General features: G+C 34.9%; 1 protein-coding gene across 7 annotated transcripts in view; it reads left to right on the top strand.

Annotated features, from left to right (window-relative positions):
- Window positions 1-14960, top strand: part of SLC25A40 (solute carrier family 25 member 40) — a 69649-nt gene that overhangs the window by 42663 nt on the left and 12026 nt on the right. For 4 of the 7 annotated variants that reach the window (XM_034667438.1, XM_011236943.3, XM_034667447.1 and 1 more), the window contains 4 exons: window positions 942-1051; window positions 4298-4379; window positions 9484-9564; window positions 9959-10095. In XM_034667438.1, coding sequence (XP_034523329.1) covers window positions 942-1051; window positions 4298-4379; window positions 9484-9564; window positions 9959-10071 — 386 coding nt within the window. In that variant the 3' untranslated portion in view covers window positions 10072-10095. Of the gene's footprint in view, window positions 1-941; window positions 1052-4297; window positions 4380-9483; window positions 9565-9958; window positions 13377-14960 lie in introns of those variants that run through there. The other 3 variants (XR_004627450.1, XR_004627451.1, XM_011236934.3) reach the window with 2 other exon arrangements.

The following is a 14960-nucleotide window of genomic DNA, read 5'->3' as shown; positions in this document are numbered from 1 at the left end:
TTTCTTCATAAATATATACGAAGTTTTTTTCTTTTTTTAGATTTTTTTATAGTTAACACACACCTCCAACTTTGGTAGCTATTTTAAAAGCTCTATTAAAATAAAAGTTCCAAATCTTTTTTGGAACACTGCCAGTGCAGTGTTACAATTAATTTTCCTGTGTTAGAGAATGTTTAATATTCAGCCAGTTTTGAAACTATGATTAATTTTACTTTGCCTATCTTCTGGATTTTCTGTATAGACATAAATATGTAAATTGTAACTATTTTGTTTATTCATTTTTAATCAACAGAGCTTTTATTTTTTTTCTATCTTACTGTGCCTCCTAGTTTTTGATGAATATCAATATATCTTGATGTATATCCTTTTCCTAAAGAAATCCCCTTTTATCCTGAGGTTTCCAAGAAATTGCTTTGTTTTAGAAATGAAAATGGGTTGAATTTTATGAAATGCTTTTCCATCAATTTTAGATGATCCCATACATAGTTCTTTTAATGTGGTGTTTGGCATCTAAAAGGTTTGTTACATTTACTACCTTTACATTCCTCTTATGATAACCCAGTTTAGTCATAGTATATGATCTTTCATGAAATACATCTGGTTTGGGTTGCTTTTTTTTTTTTTTTTTTTTTTTTGAATTTTTATACCTGTGTTAATGAATGGGATTGAACTAGTTGTCCTTTCTCCTACTGTTCTTGTCAGGTTTTGGAATTGAAATCCTACTTTACTGTTTTATGGGGGGAGGTTGTTTATAAGATTGCTAGAATATTTTTGAGAACTTCGTTCTCTTTTTTTCAATCTCACCTAGTATGTGTGTCCAAGCAGAAAGTAGGGTGTGTCAGGGTTAGACTTTCCCTTTTCCTTTAATATATGACCTTATATATTTGAAGTCCACATTTCACTTCTAAATTATGTGTTCATTTCATTTTCTGTTTTTATAGCAATGTACTGGTATAACTATGAAGTTTTAAAGAAGTGGTTGTGTGCGAAATCTGGTTTATATGAACCAACGTTTATGATCAACTTTACTTCAGGGGCATTATCTGGTTCTGTAAGTTGATATTCTTTTCTTGTTAATATTCCAGAATAATGGTAATTATCTTATTAAAACAGAATGAAAGATATAGCATTTCATATTTATTGAGATATCACTTTTGGGCTACACTGATTAAAAATTTTTTAAGTGTTGACTATCCTACTTTGAGGAAATAATTTACTAGCCACTAAATATTTTATTTTTTAAAGATTTTATTTATTTATTTCAGAGAGGGAGATAGAGCAAGCATGAGTGGGGGGAGGGGGGAAGGGAGAAGCAGGCTCCCTGCTGAGCAAGGAGCCCTTTGCTAGGGCTCGATCCCAGGACCCTGGGATCATGACCTGAGCCGAAGGCAGACTCTTAACCGACTAAGCCGACCAAACACCCCTAGCATCTCAGTATATTAAAAAGCACTTTGTGTCTGTGTTTTTATTACATTACAAATACGTGATTGTTTTTCTGAAATTTTTTTTGATTTGTTAGGTCATTGCAGTTATGATAATGTTTTAATTCGTGCTTTATTATTTACCAAATATTTGTCAATTAAATTAATGCCAGTAGATCTGGTTAGGTAATATTTCATAGAGTGTCATATCATATGTATAATCAGATTGAGTAGAAGTAATTTCATCCTCTGCTGCTAATTCCTGTTTCTTTGGGAACGTTTTGGCCAAGTATTTCTTAAAAGAATTTTAACAGGAAAAAAACCAAAGAATTTTAACATATATTAGAGTCAGAAGGGAGGAATCTCAAATGGCCATTTTTAGGTAGTAGAGAGTTCACTGTTGCCACTCCTCCACATAATGTAGCTTTTGAGTGGTCTTTTACACAGATTCATATCATCATGATCTTGGCCACAGAGTTTTCTTTTCTTTTTTTTTTTTTAAAGATTTTATTTATTTATTCGACAGAGGTAGAGACAGACAGCGAAAGAGGGAACACAAGCAGGGGGAGTGGGAGAGGAAGAAGCAGGCTCACAGCGGAGGAGCCTGATGTGGGGCTCGATCCCATAACGCCAGGATCACGCCCTGAGCCAAAGGCAGACGCTTAACCGCTGTGCCACCCAGGCGCCCCAAGAGTTTTCTTATTTCCACATACTTACAAAATGAGTTTGTGATGACCTAGAGTGAGATGCTGACCTACTGGAACCAAATGAAAACAAGAGTGAAGGAGCATAGTAAAGGGATGGAGACCTGCAGGAAAATACTGGAATAATTGTACCAGAAAGCCTGGGCTAAGGAAGCCACTGTGAATTAGTTCAGAACTTAGAAATGAGTGTTCCCAGGCCTGGGGTCTGTCAGATTAACCCTGGGATTTACAAGCCTATGGAGACCAAAGAGCAGTGACTTTTTGAGTAGTTTAAGTAGTTAAGAACCAGCAAAATGTTTTCATTATCCTTATTTTTGAGGTGATTAAATGTAACTTAATTGTATTGCATTTATATCTTAATCCAGGATGAATGAGAAAAAATCAAATACTATTTATATATAGAAATTCATAACAGTTGAATTACAAAACCAATTTTGTACTTATAAATAAATGCTAATGTCTTTTTTTTTTAAAGTTGAATAATGTGGCACCTGGGTGGCTCAGTCGGTTAAGCATCTGCCTTCGGTTCAGGTCATGATCCCAAGGTCTTGGGATCAAGCCCCGCATCAGGCTCCCTGCTCAGCGGGGAGTCTGCTTCTCCCTCTCTCTGCTCTCTCTCTAATAAATTTTTTTTTAAAGTTGAATGACGGCTTCAGAATGTTGTACCAACTTTCCAGTAATAGGAAGGAAAATTCTCTATTTCACTACTTCTGCTTAAACATAGGAAATTAAATTAAAAAAAGTTTTTTTAATGATCTAGAAAGTGTCGCTGCCTTTTGACTGTTTTCAAATAAAAACTTGTCTCTGCAACAGAAGAAGCACATCAGTGTGATGTTCAGGGTTTCTGTCACAAAACAGAACAGCTAAGCCACATCATTTTAGAAAGTGTCAAAGGCTAAAAAACATTTATCACTACGTTTTGCTGCTACGTGCTAGATTGTGGAGAGGGAGAAATAATAATTGATTTTCACTTACCTGAGATCTTTGAAACTGATTTCAGTTCAGAAACTTAAAACAGCATCGTTGGGGTGAAATACAACATAAGTGATTTCAGGGAGCATTTTAGGAGCATATTGTCAAATGTGAACTGGGAAGAAAACAAGTTTTTTCTTTGCATGGCTGTTGTATCAAGTATTATGAGACTTTTTTTTTTTAAGATTTATTTATTTGTCAGATAGAGCAAGAGCATAAACAGGGGGAAAGGCAGAAGGAGAGGGAGAAGCAGATTCCCCACTGAGCAGGAAGCCCGTTATGGGGCTTGATCCTAGGACCCTAGGATCATGACCTGAGTGAAGGCAGCCGCTTAACTGACAGAGCCACCCAGGCATCCTGTTATGAGACATTCTTAAGGGAATTTAACTCTTCTTTCAAAAAACCTTCCTTGCTTAATTAGGTTATTATGAAAATAATCATTGATTCATTTTGAGGTATTTTTAAACTGTGATTTGTGAACTATTGTAACTGTATTTGGATAAATATGTGGAAACCCATTAAGGAAAGGGTTCGTGTAAATTTAATTTTTTAATTCTATTTTTAAGACACTTGTTGGAAATTTTTAAATGCTTACTACATAATTGAGAAATTCTGCTTTAAAATAGGTATTATAGGGGCGCCTGGGTAGCTTAGTCATCAAGCGTCTGCCTTTGACTCAGGGCATGATCCCGGCGTTCTGGGATCGAGCCCCACATCAGGCTTCCTCCTCTGGGAGCCTGCTTCTTCCTCTCCCACTCCCCCTGCTTGTGTTCTCTTTCTCGCTGTCTCTCTCTGTCAAAATAAATAAATAAAATCTTTAAAAAAAATAAAAGGTATTATACCTTCATGTGTAGTAAAGGAGTAATGGGACATATAGGAGCATCAGAAATTGTGCATACTGGTTTTGGAGTCCGGATGGTCTGTCTGGTTGTAATTCTGACTCTCCCACTAGTAGTTGTGTGACCTCAGGAAAGTAGGGGAACTTTTCTTGAGACTATTTACTTCTAAATTATGGGAGAAATACATAAGACATGTTATCTGTTTTCTTTAATAAAAACTTCTCTTTGAATATATCTGGTTTCATCTTAAGTTTCAGTTTAGTTATGATTCCATTGTTTATCCTTCAGTAATGTGCTATTTAGAAGAATATAAAATATTAAGAAAAAAAGGTAGATTTAAATTAATTTTACTTTTTGATAGTTTGCAGCTGTTGCAACTTTGCCATTTGATGTGGTAAAAACACAAAAGCAGACTCAACTTTGGATATATGAAAGTCATAAAAGTAAGTTTAATTAATTTAAAACATTTTCAAGATGCCATCGTTTTCCTTTTTCTTTCCAGATGGACTATCTAAATAAGAGAAACAAGATTTTTTTTTCCTCTGCTGCTTTAACTGAAACTAATACACTGTTAGAATGGAATGCCCAGAGAAAAAAATACTCTCCAAAACTTAAGAAATTTAAAACCTAAGAAATTTAAAAATCTATATATTTTGCCTGTCATCAGTTTAGTCTCATACCTGCTAGAGAGAAGACTATATAGTATATAACTGTTCTTTCAAATAAATCTAGAAATTTAGAGTGAAGGATAGGAAATTAGTGGGAACCCTTTTTCTTTTGGTGTGTTTTGTTTCATTAGTATGTATATACATTTAATTCTTTTTCTCAATGTTTTTTAGCTTCCCTTCCTTTTGATGTTTTTTTTCCTACCTGTTATCCTATCTATTTTTACCTTTTTATAACCTGTAATTTCTTCTAGAACAAAAGTGTGCTCTTAGTTGCTTCTACTAGTTTCCTTCTATCATTATTACCTATAGAAAGTATGGCAAACCCATTGGAAATTATCTGTTACAAAATTGTGTCATGTAAACCTCGTGATTGATAAACCTATTATGTTAATAAATTATTCTAACCCACCAGAATATTCTGCCTATAAAAATAGGTATTATAATTTTTGAAACAAACACTAATGTTTACAGACAACTGAATCTGATGATTAGTGACTACTTTGTCCTTGACTTTCCAGAGTCCTAATCCATTTTCACAATAGGAGCTAACTAAAACCTGGGAAGTCAACAAAGTTTATTATCAGGGTTCTTCCATTTCCTTTTTGGGTGGGAGCCTTCTAGCAGCCTAAGCCCTATCTGTTCTCCCTTGGTAGTTCAAAATTACTTTGTTTCATTCTCCCTTCCAACTTATCAGAATTCCTATTTCCTCTATTACATGAAGTATTTAATATGGTCAGAATATTCTCTTTGGTGTGATTCATGACTGTGGTCACGAGCCGATGGTCATGATGGTAGTGAGGGAGAAGATGGGAGTCTCTACAGTTAGCTTCTGATCCTCACTAAGGTTTGAGAGCCACTTACCTGGATAAATAATCTTTGGAGTCACCTGGGGTGCTTTTTCATTGCATCTAAAGGTGGGCATCACCCCCAATGGACTCTCATTTAATAGATCTAATCTGGGGCTCTAACTTGTGTATCTTGAAAATGTTCCCTAGGTGATAGTGATTGTATATCCTCCTTGAGACTGGCATCAGGGAGCCATCTTCTTTCACTAGATTTGGCTCTTACCTATCACTGTTTTTTTCCTAGTGTTTCTCCAATAAACCCCAAAGGAGAAATCTTAAATAAGCCTTAGGTCTTAATTTTATATGATTTTCATTGGTCACTTTTACCTGTTACTCTGCTTCAGCTATGAACCAGTTATATTTAGCAAGATACACTTCTGCAAACTACACTTCTGATTTGAGTGATAAACAGCCCATATTTTTTCTTATTTTTATCGTATATTATTTATCCCCACCAAAGAGGCAAATCAGCTCCCTTTAGAAGTGGATTCTTCCACTCTGTAGCTCAGCTACACCAAATCCATTATCTCTAAGCAAAAAGAAAAATAAGAAGTGTTCTATAGAGAATGATCCTGAATTCCTTGTAAGAATATGATCTCTGTAACTGCGCTTAGACCATGTCTCCCATGCATTAGTTGACTACTGATTCGAGTGCACCATGCTGGTCTAGACAGACAAGTGAGGCCATCTTCAAGTCCTCAAACAGCTCATAGCGTAATGGAAAAGAAGCATATTAGGATGTAGTGAGTGCCAGATTTCATAATAGAGGTAACTTTTTCCTCACTTATGAGGCCCTCATTTATAATTTTAAAAAATTTAATGTCACCTTTCAGCTTTTTAAACCTGGCTCAGATCCACCTGCTTTCGACAGTTACAGTTAAACTTCTTTTTCTGTGAACATATTCAGTATTTAAAAATACTTCAGCAGAAATTTTAAAACCATTAAAAAATAGTTGTATGTTACAAATTGTGAAGAAAAGCTCAATCTTAGTTATGAGGACAGTGCCAACCAGAAGGGCAGTGAGAGGACATTTTATATGCACTGGGTTGTTGGGGAGAATGTGGAGCAGTGCGCATGCTCATGCTGGGCAGGTGAGAGTCTAAGTTTGGAAAATAATCTGGCAGTCTCAAGAAAGGCTCTTTGAACAAGCAGTTCCACCTTCGATATGTGCTCTAGAGAAATGTCTGCACACGCACAAGGATACCCACTGAAGGATTCTTAATCCCAAAAAGTTAGAAAGCACTAAAACAGTCTGTGGCAAGGAAATGGGTAAACTGTGATAATCCATATAATGCAATACCATACAGCAATTAAAATAAATCAAATATAGCTATATTTGCCAATATAGATATAATCCTAAAAGCACGTTACAAATATACAGCGCAATAGCATTTATACAAAGTTTAAGAGCATGAAAAGCAAGAGTATATATTATTTATGGATATGTTCAGATGTAGTGAAAGTTTAAACACAAGCATGGGAAAGATAAAGGAAAAAAGACAAGAGAGTGGTTACGTCTCAGGAGGAAGAAGAATACTGAGAAGGAATATATTGAGGACTTCAGTTGTATCTAAAAGGTACAGTTACTAGGATTTGATAAATGTGGATGGTCAGTAAATGAGTGTTTCTTTTATTGTTGTCTATGCTTGAAATATGGAAAAACCAAACACTGTTTCCTTACAATGTAAGAAGTTGCTTATTACGTGTAGGAATAGCTCCAGAGGGTTAGAACTTTGGGCAGGACATACTTCAGAGACTCCATAAGAGCATGACTGAGGCTTGCTTACCTTCAGTTGAGAACGCTTTCTGTCCATTCTCTTCTGCATTAATTGCACGCTGCTATTTAAATAGGGACCACTTCGGGGCTTGAATTCTACAAGATCAAAAATATCTGGCTACTTGGCTTCCTTTCTTTCAGTAGCTGTTTCCAAAATTTAAATGGAATAATTTAAATATGAAGAAGTTGCCAACTTATAAAATTTTTGTCATTGACTTTCTTTAGAAAGTTAAATTTCAGGGGCGCCTGGGTGGCACCGCGGTTAAGCATCTGCCTTCGGCCCAGGGCGTGATCCCGGCGTTATGGGATCGAGCCCCACATCAGGCTCCTGTGCTGTGAGCCTGCTTCTTCCTCTCCCACTCTCCCTGCTTGTGTTCCCTCTCTCACTGGCTGTCTCTATCTCTGTCAAGTAAATAAATAAAATCTTTAAAAAAAAAAAAAAAAAGTTAAATTTCATTCATAAGTACTTTGTTCTTGATTTCAAAAATGTGTCCTTCCTGTTGGATTGCTATAGTTATTATCTTTATATTTAGAGTATTTATATTGATCATACAGCTTCCTAAATAAATCACAAAGCCTCATTTATCTTCATAGAGAATCTGGTATTTCTATAAATGAGATTTGAGATAATGAGCCCATTCCTTTAAGTGGTAAAATTCTAAAAAGCCATTTTTGAAAGCTCTCTTTCTCCAACCTTTTCCTTTTTTCCCCTGGGCATGCTTAATAATACACACTTTAATCTTCCTGAATGACTTGAGTTGTCATCCACGTTCACGGTGACGATCATAGTCTTACCGTGCAGCTCTGAGCAGCTAATGAGGATACTGCAGTAGTGTTTGCCCCTCATCCACTGACCTCAAACCACGACTCTGACAACTTCAGTGTGTCAGCTGTCACAGTGTTCACGTGGTAGTGGGCCTGCTTCTTAGCAGACTCTTTTTACTCACTGCATCTAGTAATCTGTGGGCTAAGCCAGCTGCTTAGAATCATTGTGTAAAATGAAGGTAAGTAAACTCTGTGCATGAACAGCTCATTCATAGCTGTATGTTTGAACCTCAGTGACGTCTATTTTGTTGTTTTTGAAAAATAATTCAGTTTCTTACTTTCAGATATTTGAGTGGTTGCAAATAAGAGAGACGTTACTGTTAATTAAAGGCTGGCATTGCCAAATAAAGTGTGTGCATTTTTTTATAACTGTGTACTTCTAGTGACTGTACAGTTTGAAATACTATTTTTTTATCAAATTTTATAAAAATGCAGAATTTTGTTTTTAAAAAAGGCTGTATCTGCCCTTTGGAGGAGACAAGATTGATATAATTTATATCAAGACTGGTACATCCAGGGACGCCTGGGTGGCTCAGTAGGTTAAACAACTCCCTTTGGCTTGGGTCATGATCCCAGGGTCCTGGGATCAAGCCCCACATCAGGCTCCCTGCTCAGTGGGAAGCGTGTTTCTCCCTCTGCCTGCTGCTCCCCCTGCTCATGTTCTCTCGCTAATAAATAATGTTTAAAAAAAAAAGAGAGAGATTGGCACATCTGTTCAGAAAGGTTTTAATAAAGGCAGACCTCCCTAGGAAGAATGAGCTGTTCTTTTCAGAACTTCTTAGAAAAAAATTTTTTAAACGTGTGCAGTAAAAATATAATGAAAAATGGTTATCAGGGCTTCTGTTTGGTTTTGGGAACCCCACGAATATTTCTACACATCCTTTAAATTTTTCATTATGAAAGATGTTTAAGGCATGGAAATATGTATAAAGGATACTACCCACCACCAAGCTTAAGAAACTTAATTCACGGGGCGCCTGGATGGCACAGCGGTTAAGCGTCTGCCTTCAGCTCGGGGCATGATCCCGGCGTTCTGGGATCGAGCCCCACATCAGGCTCCTCTGCTATGAGCCTGCTTCTTCCTCTCCCACTCCCCCTTTGTGTTCCCTCTCTCGCTGGCTGTCTCTATCTCTGTCAAATAAATAAATAAAATCTTTAAAAAAAAAAAAAAGAAACTTAATTCACAGAATCCATCTGTATATTCCTCCTCAATTATATCCAGTCCTATACACCTTAAAGTTATGACCTTTTTCTAATTTTTCTTTTTAATGAATCCAATTGTTAAAAGTAAGATTTTGGGTAAATTTTAGGTAAATAGATCTGTTGTTATTATAATGATTATACACATCCAAAGGCCATGAACATTTTTATGTGTATTAGAAGTTATTAAGTGGTAATTTATGTATCATTTCTTTTGTTTTTAACATTTAGTTTCTATGCCTTTGCCTATGTCCACTTGGACTATCATGAAGAGCATTGTTGCTAAGAATGGATTTGCAGGATTATTTACAGGTAAAAATACTTGCTTTACCAAACTGTTGAATAAAATAATTACTTTTACATCTGTCATCTTCCTAAATTAACTTTAAGCAGGAAATTATTGAAAACATTCCCCATTTATGAAAACATACCACATTTATGATGTTAAAGCAAATATCTTAGGGACGTCTGGGTGGCTCTGTCAGGTAAGTATCTGCCTTTGGCTCAGGTCATGATGCCAGAGTTCCGGGAGGAGTCCTGCATCAGGCTCCCTGCCCAGCAGGGAGTCTGCTTCTCCCTCTCCCTCTGCTCCTCCCTCTGCTGATGCATGCTCTTTCTGTCAAATAAATAAAATCTTTTTTAAAAATTACTTTTTTTAAACATAAGGTAAAATTTGTTCTGATTTTTTTTTCTATTCTCTTTTCAGGCCTCATTCCCCGTTTAATTAAAATTGCTCCTGCTTGTGCCGTTATGATCAGTACCTATGAATTTGGGAAGGCTTTTTTCCAGAAGCAAAATGCTCGAAGACAGCAATACTAGTGATGCTGTTTCAACTTGAAACAACCACCAAAGCCAAATAATAATAAGATGGAGACTCTTAGGCAAGAACTCTTTCACCATTATCTTAAAATGATTTTATATATTTCTGTCTTATAATTTAAATGAGCAGTAATTTCTACTTTGCCTCTGAATGATAACCCTAATTTTAAATTTTGTTACTCTGATTTTTGAGATATTGAAAAAGATATTCCAGAAATCACAACCATTAAATGTTCCTGTAAAGAAAAGAAAAATTATTTCTTAGCACTGAAAGTGATAATCTCCGAGAGTTTGATATTATAGATTTCAGTATAATGTCGTTGGGAATGTGTCAAATATATCAGAACATTTTGAATTGTGTGCTGAATGATGTGCAGAGTCTAGAAGAAAAATGCCTTTCATACATAAATCATGCACATAGATATCTAAATTTTCCAACAAAGTAGTTAATAGATGGCAGTCTTTAAATAACATTATTTGCATTTACCTAATTACGTATTAGATACTTTAATTCAACTGCACTAGTTTTTTGTTTTGTTTTTGTGTTTTTGTTTTTTTACACCTCCTATTGCTGTTTTAAGACTTCACCAGTATTAGGATTTCTTCGCCCAAAGGTATGGCTATTTTATCTTTATGAGCCAGAATATAACTGTTTATGTGATAAAGATATTTTTGATGACTAAAGACTCTGTATTATCTACTATTTCTGCAAGAGAGAAGGAGTCTTTACTGATTGTATTAAATGTTTGGCAAGTGAATCTTGGGTGTGCAATGGAGAAAAACCACATTATATTTAGAGTAGTAAAGGTAATGTTTCAGCCTGCGAAGGGCCTCTGGTTTCAGCCATCTTGGAATTCAGGTATCACTGTTTGTGGAGCTCTTGAGGTCACTAGTATTGTCTGCTTCTAACAACACTGAGATTAATGCAATATAAGCCACAAAATATTTCCAAAATGTCCCTTGATTTTACACATCTCATGTTAGTACGCTACATCAAGAGACTAAAGAGGCAGCCGTTTCCTTGAAGAAATCGCTTTTAGTCACTACAGGTTAATGCCTCAGTAATGTAGCTTATGGCTGTAGGAATGAAACAAGGCTATGATGGCAGGACAAAGATAATGTTCTTTATTTTTTTGATTTATTTTCTCAGGATCTATATGCTATAAGAAAAAGCACTTTATTACAGTCTATGTGTATGCTATGAAAATGTGAAGTATTTTTTTTCCCCTAAAATAGAGTAATTTAGTTAGGTGGACAGACCTCTAGTATTGGTAGAAGAATTATGTATTTTGTATATTAGTAGAAGAGAGTTCATGTTTCATCAGAAATAAACTATATGTAGGGTTTGTATGTAATCTTTTTTTTATCCTATGTTGATTTATCTCAAATTTGCAACATACGTATCTATAAAATCATAAATGTTTATGATTTTAACTTATACTTTCATTAAACTATTTTATGCTTTCTTAAAATTATCACTGCTTCAAGCTAAATATTTTCATATAAAATCATTGTTAATGCTATACTTCATTATATAAGAAAGTTTATCTTGAATACTGCTGTTTAGCAGTATTAAATTTAAATTTACCTTTGTTCTGTTATGCTTCTTTTTGGTAACTGGTAGAAAAGAGAAAAATTTGAATTTATAATTATTAAGAAGCAGTCACATATTTCAACTTAATAGAAAAACCAGTAGGGAAATCCCCACTGCCCGCCCTCCCCCAAAACAGACTGCGCTTACAGAAAATTCTTACCATTTATGCCTAAAATAAATCTAATTCCCTAGTAGCTTTTCTAGTACATATTACAGCTATGTATCTGGATGAAAAGGGTGAACTAAAGCTTTCTTTATACTTAAGTGGTAAAGAAGCATTAAATTTAAACAAAAAAAAGTAGCAACTGAAAAGCACTTGGGCTAGAAATTACATTCTTGGTAATGTTTCTGAAAGCAAAGTTTCAGTCTGTGTGAAAATACATTTATTTCCTTATGTGTGTGTACATTTTTTAAAAAGAAATTAAATTACTACATGTTTGCCACCTTCCATATAATACATATTTGACTTTTTGAAAAAGTAGATATGAAGTTAAATTTTTCTTTTATTTTTAGGAAACTATTCACTATGCTTATTTAACCACATGACTCCTTTAAATTCTTCCCTGTTTCTGGAGCATGAATTCCAGGGATATGGGAAAGTTGAGTGTATCAGGTTTTAATTTTTTTCCAAAATGAACTTTTTAAATAAATTTTAACCTATCATTCAACATTTACTCAGGTCTTTTATGTGGTAGGCAGTTTGAGCAGCACTTGAGAGAAGTGCTTCACATACTGTCACTGGCTACAAGGAGATGGCAGCTGTGATTGGCAGAGGTCTGAGGAATTCTCCACTGAGCTTGGGGGCAGGCAGAGAGGGAGAGTCAGGAAATGCTTCTAAGATTAAGACAAACATACCTGGAGGTGGGAGTCTCAATCATCAGACAATGGAATTTAGTCCCAGGGAAGGAAAAACAGGAAGGCAACTGGAAACCAAGTATTTTTGGCACAGGTCTAATAATTATAGAGTTGGGTTTGGGTTTTTTTTTTCCCCCCAAGACCAGCAATTATTACTTTAGCTGAAAAGAAAAGAGAGGTAGCATAGTTTAGCACAGCACACGCCAGAATGTGTCACCTGTAGTAAGGCCGAGTCTTAGGTAGTGAAACTTTGGTTTCAGTTGGACACTATAGAAAATGGGGACTTACAAGGATTGGTTTGGACCAGAATAGACTTTGAAAAGGGACCATAATGACATTGATGTGATTTTTATCTGCTCCTTCTTATCAAACTAAATAGAAGCTGCTTTGCTTCCGGAAGAACAAAGGGAACCAGTTAAACAATACTTAAGAGCCCTGATGTTCAAAGCAGTTGTGTGACATTCAGAGGTTATCCAATGTGTCTGTTATCAAAACTGGAGATTTTACCTAAGAATAGGAACTTTGACAAAGAATTTCCCTAAGTTGTAAATTTGAGACACACATTTAACAACTTGAAAACCTGTGTGTAAATCTAATAAAGATGACTTAAATAAAAACTTAGTTTACATAATTTCATTTAATGCTGACATCATCTTGATGCCATCATAGGTTCTGAGAAGATGATGATGTTTCCATTTTATAGGTGAGGAAAAAAAACATGGCTTTTATATAATTAGGTTAGTAACTACCAAAATCACTATTGTACCACTTCAACAGACACTGTGTATTGTAAAGCAGATCATGTTATTTTTTTTAAATAAAAGGTATTTGAGTTGAAATAAAGATTTCTCCAAAACCTCTTGTCATATTAGTTTTTTAGGTGTTTAATATACATTTACCATATTTGCTTAAACAAAAAGTTCAGTGTATAACTTGAATCCAGTAACTTGTCTTGAAGAAAAAAATATAACCACTAATGCATGGTACAAAACTTTTAATATACATGCAACAAGTATAGTACATCAAGGCAACAAAATACACATGGAATTATTAGCATATAATTTAGCATTCTGTTTTGGGTAGGGTGTGTAAGCAGTAAACACTACCACCTAAAATTAAAGATTGAGACATACATTGTTTCCTCATGCAAACATTAACTACATGTACAACTAGTGTGAAATGAACTGTATAGAAACCTGAATTCACATTAGCAGATGAATTTTATACCAAGAGCTCCAAGAAAGGAGGAAAAGTCATGATCCTCAGATGTCATGTTTAAATCTGCATTTAGCAGCATGTTAAGATGCACAAGTTACTGTATGCATTAGACAAATCTGGAAAATGTTACCAATTATGGAATCTTGAATTTCCTTCCTGTATTATAAAAATGTACGGAAAAAAAATTAACAATGATTTTTTTTAAACTACTGAGGAATAATAAATGTCAGTTGAGAGTAGACCATAAATGATAACACATTTTAAACATTCTGATCAGTTTTTGGGAAAGCAGCAATAGTGCTTAAGGCCAACCTAAAAATTTTCAGGTTCTCCTCCTTAGCCATTTCCTACTGCCTGCTCCCAACGTTTCCACTGTCCTCATTTTGTATCTTCCTTTCATCCCCATGCTTATTAAAAATTGCTTCAGATACCTCACTCATAATAAGGTATATAGAATTAAGAGTAGGTACCAGTAAATGGTTAAAGGTACCATTTTGCAAGAATATTTGCATTTTTACAAGTACTAAAGCCTTAAGCTAAAGGAATAAAGCTCTGAGTATGTTCTGTACATTTAGGATAACTTATTTTAATGGCTTCCAGGCCTCCTTTGTCCCTGAAATGACTTCGTTTGAACTGTCTTTCATATAAGACTGGCCTTATTATTATCTTAAATTCCAAATTATGAGAATAAAGCTCTATATTGCAGAGAACCACCACACTCCTACATTTCCAATACAAAGAATGATGTATTAAGTTCAGCGCTCTTGCCTCCTCTGAATAAAATAAATTGTTGTAGGGGGAACACTGTTCCTACATGTCCAAGCTACTGAGTTTGAATGTAATGTTTTATTAATAAACAAAAATAGTATATGAAGTCCCCATTAAGTATTGTGTCCTCTTCGTGTAAACAATGTATAAAACTTCTTTGGCACAACTGATCATGTTTTCCTCATAGCACTTAATGTAGAAAATATAATTCATACATTTTCTCTTTCAATATGGTGGGATTTTGATGGATGAAATACATAGTTCCAAAAGCTGCAAAAAGATTTTATAGCGCATAACTTTTTAGAAAAGAAAACTAATTTTTTTTACCTGTAGAAGTGTAGGGATTTCAAACATTAACATCAGTTTTTAACCTTACTGTGGCAAGATTCATTGTTGCACACAAGGGAGAACAGAATAGCACTATGTCAGACATATTGTTGAGTATGGTGAGACT

Source organism: Ailuropoda melanoleuca, chromosome 1, assembly GCF_002007445.2.
Source record: "Ailuropoda melanoleuca isolate Jingjing chromosome 1, ASM200744v2, whole genome shotgun sequence".
NCBI lineage: Eukaryota > Metazoa > Chordata > Mammalia > Carnivora > Ursidae > Ailuropoda > Ailuropoda melanoleuca.
Note: the sequence above shows the minus strand (reverse complement) of the source record. Positions and strands in the feature narration are given on the sequence as shown.